General features: G+C 35.3%; 1 protein-coding gene across 1 annotated transcript; it reads right to left on the reverse strand.

Moving 5' to 3' along the window:
• Positions 1-5575: 5575 nt before the first annotated feature.
• LOC145955152 (uncharacterized) lies at positions 5576-6145 on the reverse strand. Its single transcript, XM_083069862.1, has 2 exons — positions 6062-6145; positions 5576-5893 (listed from the first exon to the last, which is right to left on the reverse strand). The coding sequence occupies exons 1-2, from the start codon at positions 6143-6145 to the stop codon at positions 5576-5578; spliced, it is 402 nt and encodes a 133-aa protein (XP_082925988.1).
• Between the last annotated feature and the right edge of the window lie 3719 nt (positions 6146-9864).

The raw sequence follows: 9864 nt of genomic DNA on the forward strand, positions 1-9864 counted from the left end.
ATAAGCTTGCTTGTTTGATTGTTGAGCTTTTACGAATGCTTTGTCCTGACAACTCGCTTTGACCATGGCAAGTATAATGCATGGATGCATGGATGCGATGAAAATGCAAGACAGGAATGATTCTTTTATTTTTTGTGTAACGCCCTTCCGTATGCCCCTAACTCATATGCATGAGATGCAGTTTTTGCTCATGTGTTTGTTCCTAAATATGAAATTCAATTTTTTTGTCGGGAAATTAACCTGTACGTGTTAAGGTTAATGTTGACGATTTCTATCAATCCATGCCAATCTTGATTACTGTCGGGATATGTTCTTTTGAGCCCAAGCTTCAGTGGCTCCTTAAATATCCAGTCGATGTGTGGTCAAGCGTCTCTAACCTCTGTTTGAGGAAATCTCGGCTTTCCCTCTGTGAGTATTCACTGTGCATTTTCCATGTATCTTTTCAGTACCATTTTAATGTCATAAGGGTCAAGAGAAAAGAAGAAATGGGATGTTTGTATTTTTTCAGAAGGGTTGTTAGAATGAGTGTTTTTTTTCAAAAGGGTTTTTTTATTTAAAGAATGGCTGGCCAAGGTAGGCTTTGGTGTTTAGGGTTATTAAACAAAATGTATTTACTACAAGGAAGTTATCGTTGTGTATTAATCTTTTTGGAAAGTGGGGTGATGACTTGGGCTTGTGCTCTGATTGAATGATCCCTCCTGAGCCGCCTTTTGGTTTTCAGCTTGGGATGCTGCTTTAATGTCTTAACTTTTGCCTAGGTTACTTTGGATGTATTTCCTAGCATACATTTTTCTTTTGATCCTTAATTTTGCCTAGGTTGCCCTTTTCGATTGTGACCCCCTAGCGGATCTTGCCTTAATTTTGCGTAGCCCCCCTTAGTGGGTTTCTACCTGGCTTTCATTTTTACAACGTTTGTATGGGACGCCCAGTCATGTTTGGACTCCTGATTGTTCCTTTGTTATCCTTTCCATGCTATTATTGAGTAACATCTTTGTCGTAAATACATCTTGTTTATTAAGGGTTAATGGATGAAGCCTAGAGTGAATATTTTAAAGGGAGAAGAGAAATGAAAGAATGTCATGGCATTTAAAACAGTACTTTCAATTTACACGTGCCCCTTTAACAAAGCTCGAAGGCCCGGGCATGCCCCGAGTTCGTGATTCGTTCACAGAGAGATTAACCGAGGTTGCCCCCTAGAGAGGCATGGTTGACGATTGGTTGAACTACATTAGGAAAGCATTCCCACTTGCTTGAATGTGGGTGTTTCGACTTTATGAATTCTTGCTTTCTAAAGGGAATACTCAAGCCGTCTTTCAATTTTCAACTCAAGCAGGCATCACTTTTTTTTTATGTATCCCTAACTTTTGCATAGGATGTATCCTATCGGGATTTTGATTCTTTTTTCTTTACCCTAATTTTTGCCTAGGACGCCCTTTACGGGTTTTCGTCCTAGCGGGTTTTGTCCTGCAATGCCTTTATTCTTCAATTGGGTTTTGTTGTAATTCCCTAAAAGCAAGGATTCATTCATTCTTGATCATTCCTTGTATCCCAACAGTTGTCATTTCCGCATGGGGAACTCTCGGTGTTTGAATCGTCAATTTTGGCGTCTTATGCCCCCTAGTCTTCTTGCAAAATTACTGATTTTTAAGTGCTTCCAATTTGATGTATCGAGTTTGTACTTTGTCGTAACCGGGATCACGACGGGATGACGCTATTTCTTTTCAATAGAGCCGCCACCAATATTTTATTTCAAGGGAAAAACATTGGAAAACCCTTTAAAAGATAATCTTTAAAAATTAAAGTTGGGTTCGGGAGTCGATTACGTGTAGGGAAAGTATTAGCACCCTACAACGCCCGTAAAAACAGTACCTTTAATTAATTGCGCAAAATTATATAAATTTATAAACATTTATTTTATTCCTCAAAAAGGTGCATACATATATATATCTTTTTTTTTAAATATGAGAGATGTTTCTTTTGTATATTTTTTTAATTAAAAAATAACATCATAAGGATTTAGGTTAGCAAATGGCTAATCAATAAACCCTTCCAATAACATGAAAGATAGAACTGCTATTCAATCAAATGTTATTGATCTTTATTTGTTGATAATAAAAGATTTACATGATATTAAAGGGTAGAAATGCTACTCAATTAATATCATTAATCATAAAAATAATGTATACGTAAAGAAAAATTGTTTATATTTTTATATTTTTATCTAAAGGAATAGATTTTGCATAAGGATTTAAGTTAGCAAATGACTAATCAATAAATCCCTCTAATAACGTTAAAAATAGAAGTGTTACTTAATTAACGTTATTGTTTGCAACATATCTTTATTTTTTTGAAAAGAACAAATTTGTTAAGGAGAGTTTAAGCTAGCAAATGACTAGTCATTAAACTCCTAGGACCTAATAATGTTAAAGATAAAAATGTTATTCACTTAACATTATTATTGGTCGTATATTAAATATTTTTATAAATAATAATCTTAAAGGCAAAAAATCATATTCACTATGTACAAACAATAAACAAAATTAAATAAATAAATAAACAAAAAATAAATAAAAAAAATAAAATAAACAAATAAATAAAAGAAAGAAGAAAAAAATTTAAGAAAAGAATGATACCAAATGAGATGAATCTTCGAATATGATGATCAAGAAGGTGCTTTTTGGCTACTTTTCACACTACAGAGGTGTCTCACAGATCTCAAGATATACAAAAGAGAGGGAGGAGAGAGAGAAAAAAAATTCGAGCTCTAAAGAGTATTGGACGAAATTTTTCTGGCTTGAAAACTGTGCCCAATACGTCTATTTATAGACGTCAGAAGTTTCCAGAACGGCCCGTTCTAAAATCGGAACGGCCCGTTCTGGATATGGTCGTTTTGTGTCAATTTAGAACCTGGAACGACCCGTTCTAAACTCGGAACGACCCGTTCTAAAAGCGCAACGACCCGTTCTGAAATTCGGAACGACCCGTTCCAGATAAGGAAATGTAGGCCTTTTAACTGACTTGGAACGACCCGTTCCCATTTTGGAACAGCCCGTTCTCAATTAGAGTTGCTGTGTTTTTTTGTAACTAGGAACAGCCCGTTCCGAATTTGGAACGGCCCGTTCTGGGCTACTCAACATTTTCTTTTTGCTTCAAACCTCCCTGTTGTCACCTCCATACTTTGAGAGCTCCTCCTCTTGATAGTAGATGTTCATTTCATTACATTAATTTTGTAAGTCCGGATAAAATTGATTATTCACAGTTGCCCCTCTTTATTTATTTCTTATTAAATAATCTAAATAAGGTAATTTAGATCATTTGTGATAAGAAATAAATAAAGATGTGAATTAATTTTATCCAACTACCCAAGACATAACTCCTATTGTTGATGGAGTAAGTCTTTGAAAGATTCAATGCTTTTGCTTGAAGCTAGTCCAATGCTAGAATGTTGTGTTGGGATCATCAAGTGCTGGTGTTGGATCAACCGAATATTAATGCTGAAGTGGTTGAATGCTTATGCTTGATCAACCGAATGCTTATGCTGAAATAGGTGAATGCTTGTGCTTGATCAACCGAATGCCAATGTTGAAGTGGTTGAATGCTTGTGCTTGATCAACCGAATGTCAATGTTTGATGGAGTGGTCGAATGCTTGTGCTGGATCGACCGAATGCTTATTTGAAGTAGTTGAATGCTTGTGCTTGATGGAGTGGTCGAATGCTTGTGCTGTATTGACCAATTTTTGGAGCCAATTCAATCAAATGCTGGTGCTGGATTGATTGAATGTTGATGGATCGAATATTTGTGCTTGATGGAGTGGTCGAATGCTTGTGCTGTATTGACCGATTGTTGGTGCCAATTCAATCAAATGCTGGTGCCAATTCAATCAAATTCTGGTGCTGGATTGATTGAATGTTGATGGACTAAATGCTAATGCTGGAGTGGTCAAATGTTTGTGCTGTATCGACCAAATGTTGGAGCCAATTCAATCAAATGCTGGTGCTGGGTTGATTGAATGTTGATATTGGATCGACCAAATGCTTGTGCTGAATTAGTCGATGGATCGCGCCAGGTAAATACTGGGCTTATACAAAATAAATTGTAACTTATGCCAGGTAAGTACTGGACTTATACAAAAGAAAAATGTAACTGGTGCCAGGAAGATACTGGACTTTAAAAAGAAAAATATAACTTGTGCAAAGTAGATACTGGGCTTTAAAAGAAAAATATAACTAGTGCCAGGCAGATACTGGGCTTAAAAAGAAAAACATAACTAGTGCCAGGCAGATACTGGGCTTAAAAAGAAAGATATAACTGGTGCCAGACAGATACTGGGCTTTAAAAGAAAAATATAATTGGTGCCAGGCAGATACCGGGCTTATACAAAAGAAAATGCAACTTGTGCCAGGTAGATACTGGGCTTATACAAAAGAAATTGTAACTTGTGTCAGGTAAGTACTGGACTTAAATAGAAAGTCAAATGTGAAGTAAGTGCTTAGCCTAAAAACTTTACGTCATAAGTTCTAGGAAGCAAGAGATGCAAATGAAATGTGATGTGATGCAAAATGCATGATATGAGACACATCTTTCAAGACTTAAACTTTTGTTTATTTCCGTTTTTGTTTTTGCTTTTGCTTTATTTTTTAGAAATTCCTCATCGTGTCACACAGCCAAGGATCATGGATGAGTGAGGCCTTTGGATACTTTTGTCTTGAATGATAGTTGGCTATTTCCTGTGGGTTACCCTTAAGTTGTTGTAAGCACTTATGAGTTGAAACAGCGTTATCCTGTTGGTTGCACTTTGTAACATTCATTAAGAAATTATCAAGCATACTATGACTTTTAAAACTCATAAAAATAATTTGTAATGTCTTGAATTTTTTAACATGTAACATGCATTTCCTTTCAATATATTATCAAAAAATGCAAGGAGAATTGACAACAAGGGAATAGGATAATCTTATTCAAGAAAGAAATGTGTTTATAAAGGAAGTCATTGTATGACAAGAATGACAAATATATGCAACGGTAGCAATGGGAGGTAACTGTTATGTGAGTGACACTTTCCAAATAAACAATGTTAATACTATAGTTCAATAATGTTGATTGCTCGCCAATAAACTTTAGAGGATAATTCAATGCATTTTGCCCCAGTTTTCAACTTTGCCATGGCTTGCCCCAATTGATACCTCAAAAATTGGCATGATACTTATCTGCTAGATTGCTTTTCGGGTTTTGAACCTAGCATGTCGCTCTGAATTTTCTTAGATCGCCTTTTCAGGTTTTCAATCTAACTAGCTCTTTTTTTTTACCTAATTTTTGCCTAGATTTCTCTTTTGAGTTTTCAACCCAGTGGGCTGCTCTAACTTTCGCCTAGATTATCCTTTCAGGTTTTCAATCTAGTGAGTCTCCCTTTTTTTTGTTGTTGTTGACCCTAATTTTTGCCTAGATTGCTCTTTCAAGTTTTCAATCTAGCGGGTCGCTCTAACTTTTGCTTAGATCGCCTTTTCAGGTTTTCAATCTGACGAGCATCTTTTTTTGTATAATTGGCAATGAAAATTTGCATTTAACCTTTTCTCCTCAATGAGATTTAATTTGATCCAAACTGGTTTGGACACGTTCTGCTTCTCCTAATTTGGCTTCCGTTAATACTTTCAAAGATGGAATTTCAACATCAATTGGAAGGACTGCTTCCATTCCATAAGCTAAGGAAAATGGGGTTGCCCCAGTTGATGATCCTCTTGATATTCCTGTTTGCTGCTCATGTAAAACAAATGGAAGCATCTCATCCCAATCTTTGCATGTCACCACCATTTTCTGGATGATCCTCTTGATGTTCTTGTTTGCTACTTCAACTGCCCCGTTCATCTTTGGGCGATATGGGGAAGAGTTATGATGCTGAATTTTGAAGTCAACACATAAATATGTCATCATCTTGTTGTTCAAGTTGGTTCCATTGTCAGTAATGATTCTGTTTGGCACACCATAACGACAAATTAATTTCTTTTTGATAACTTTGCAACCACATTTTGAGTCACATGGGCATATGAAGCGACTTCAACCAACCCATTTGGTGAAATAGTCAATAGCAACCAAAATGAAGCGATGCCCATTTGACGCTTTCGGCTCAATAGGGCCAATAACATCCATTTCCCACATTGAAAATGGCCAAGGTGGTGACAAAACATTAAGAAAAGCATTGATGTTATCAACATATATTTAGTATTTAAAGCAATCGTTTTCCATTTCCTCACAAGTCTGATTAACTGCACAATCAAAATTATTTGATGCAACACTAGCATTATCACTTTCAAGCACATTTTTTTTTCGCATCCTTTAAAGTTAGGATAAGATTGAGATTAAGGAGAAAGGAAGAGGTAAGAGGTGAAAGATGAGTGAATGCATTTTTGAGATTAAGGAGAAAGGAAAGAGATGAAAGAAGAATGAATGGATTTTATTTAATAATTAAAAGGAAATACATGAGCCCTTATTCAAATAAATAAATCTTAAAGCCTTGGGCAGAGCAATAAGACTGACATTACAAGAAAATTACTTAAAATTTGAATTAAAAATGAAATGCAGCTTGACAATCTCCCAATTATTAAGTTCCATGTTCAGTGGACAAGCGTGAACCAGACTAGCATGTTTGTCCTCGTAAGAGTCTTGCTCAACAACAGCTATTGAGTTTGGAAACTCAAACCCATTACACCAAAAGCTTTCTCTCAAATCACTGAGAGGAACCCCATCTACTCTTCACAACAGAATTAACTGTCGACCCTCCATGACCTGGTAGAGGGTTGTTCCCAATGTTAGGATTATCCTCTTTAAAGTTTAACCACCCAGCCTTAATCAAACTTTGTACCTTGATTTTTAGTGCTCTGCAATTTTCAAGGGAGTGACCAATAGCTCCCGAATGATAATCACATTTGGCATTAACGTCGTATCCCCTAGGATATGGTGGTTCTACGGGCTTCATCAGGCAAGGTACTACTAGTGAATTTTGTAGTAGGAGAGGGAACAACTCAGTATAGGACATAGGGATAGGATCAAACTCAAATGGTTTCCAATCTTGGGTATTTTGTGACCTCATATGGCTAGAGTTTTGGTTCCATGGCTGGGTAAATTGAGGTGGTCGTGTGGTAGGTGTTGCGGGTGAAACTTGCAGAGCTTGATGTATAGGTTGATGAGGATATGGTGAGATGGCAGTGCTATTTGGGTAGGCCATGTGAGGGGTATAAAAATAAGGAGGTTGGTAGAGAACTTGATGTTTATAAGAGGCAACATTCATGGGTGAAACCTCAGGTTCGGTAGGTTGCGACTGTGTAGGCGGTTGATTCACCAATGGTTGGTGTTTATCTGGAGGGTCCATGATTGTTGGAGGTGTGTAGTTGGGCGGAAGGCCATATGGTGGCCATTGGACCTTTGGAGGATCAACTTGTTGGCCGGGTCTATTAAGATGTAGAGCTTGTGGTTGTGATGAGATTGGGGTAAAACCAGGTAGATACGTAGGAGAAGTTGACGATTCTCCTCTAATTAATTGAGGGGTCCCTTCTACATTTTCCACTTGTATAGACTGTAACATCTTTAGATTCTGGCTCATTTGTTCTTTCAGTGGATTGATATCATTTCTCATTTCTTCGTTGCATTCCTCTATCTCATCCATGATCTTGGCCTGAGAGCGTGTTCTATAACGATGTTGAGGAAAGACTTTGTTTTTTTTTTGCTTTATTACTTTCTGAATACAAAGTGAATTTTATGAGTAAAGAAAAGGAAGAAAAAAATAAATTTTGGAAAAGATTGATTTTGTATTCAAATTGAAGAGCGATTCCCCACATCTTAACGCTAGAGGCAAAAACCCCTTAGTTATACAAGGGTTGACACTTATTTCAAGGGAGCATTCACTCCTCAATGAATAAGGTCATCTTACTAGCAATATAGCAGTACGAACCACATTTTCAAACAGAGATCAATCATCTCAATGATCAAAATGTGATTAACAATCACTCAAGGGAAAATTCTTTCCTCAATAAATGATGTCTAAAACAAGTTATATATCAAGTCAAATGTGCTATTATTTTGACAGATCTTACCTACCCTTTGGAGATCATTTTTTAGCACATTTATCCTGATACTCTTGCTTAACCCTGATGCATTACTAGTATGATTTTGAATCTCCTCCATATTGAATACTATCAATTATTTTAAGGTTTAAAAGAAAAGAAAAAAAAATGAGATGAAGACTTAATTAAATGAAAAGAAGAAAAAAAATGAGACAAAGACTTAATTAAAATGTGACTTACTATGCCCCTAATATGCATGTATGCATGACTTTTTATCATTTATCCTTTATTTATTAAAAAAATTATTTTAGGCAAGAAAAACAACCTAAAAAATTGATATTGGATATAAATTTATGATGCATGAATGTATAACATATTTTTTTTTGTTAGTATGAACATATATCAAAAGAGGGATAGAGAGTAGTGCGATGTGACCTATTACGGTAAACCTAGGGAAGGAAAATTTCTAAGGTTAACACCCTACTTTGGAAGGTCATTAAGTCCACCTATTAGTGCATGGTTTTGTGGGTGGATCTAAAAACTTTTCAAGATTTATTGGTCCCCAGGTTGCCCTTATCATATAAATAAGGACCTAGCGCATGAACCAATCACAAGTAGGCAACATACCCTCTCAATATGATTAACCCATGCTACTAGTAACAACCTGAGTAGTGACTCAACAACGGTCAAGTGAGCATCAAGCCCCTCAATAACAGTCATCAAGCCACTTTCTCTTCTATGCTCGCACAGGCTCGGGTATAGAGCCCAAAGTGTGTGAGGTACAAGTGTTAGTGGGTGTGTGGAGTAACAAAATAGAGATGCAAATAAAATAAATAAAACTCTAATTTAAACTTAAATTCAAACAACACATGCGTAGCAAACAAAAATAACAAAACAAATAAAAAAAATAAAATAAAAGGAAAGGGGAAAAAAAATTTAATATTTATAAAGTCATAATTTTGCGCAATTAATTTAACAAGGCCTGACTCTTAAACATCCCCAGTGGAGTCGCCATCTGTCGTAACCGGGATCACGACATGATGACGCTAACATTTCTTTTCAATGGAGCCACCACCAATATTTTATTTCAAGGGAAAAACATTGCAAAACCCTTTAAAAGATAATCTTTAAAAATTAAAGTTGGGTTCGGGAGTCGATTACGTGTACGGAAGGTATTAGCACCCTACAATGCCCGTAAAAACAGTACCTTTAATTAATTGCGCAAAATTATATAAATTTATAAACATTTATTTTATTCCTCAAAAAGGTGCATACATATATATATATATATATATATATATATATATATATCTTTTTTTTTTAAAATATGAGAGATGTTTCTTTTATATATTTTTTTAATTAAAAAATAACATCATAAGGATTTAGGTTAGCAAATGGCTAATCATTAAACCCTCCCAATAACATGAAAGATAGAACTGCTATTCAATCAAATGCTATTGATCTTTATTTGTTGATAAATAAAGATTTACATGATATTAAAGGGTAGAAATGCTACTCAATTAATATCATTAATCATAAAAATAATGTATACGTAAAGCAAAATTATGTTTATATTTTTATATTTTTATCTAAAGGAATAGATTTTGCATAGGGATTCAAGTTAGCAAATGGCTAATCAATAAATCCCTCTAATAACGTTAAAAATAGAAGTGTTACTTAATTAACGTTATTGTTTGCAACATATCTTTATTTTTTTTTAAAAGAATAAATTTGTTAAGGAGAGTTTAAGCTAGCAAATGACTAGTCATTAAACTCCTAGGACCTAATAATGTTAAAGATAAAAATGTT

The sequence above is a fragment of the Cajanus cajan genome, chromosome 1, assembly GCF_000230855.2.
Source record: "Cajanus cajan strain Asha chromosome 1, NIPB_CcT2T_4, whole genome shotgun sequence".
In the NCBI taxonomy this organism is placed as follows: Eukaryota; Viridiplantae; Streptophyta; class Magnoliopsida; order Fabales; family Fabaceae; genus Cajanus; species Cajanus cajan.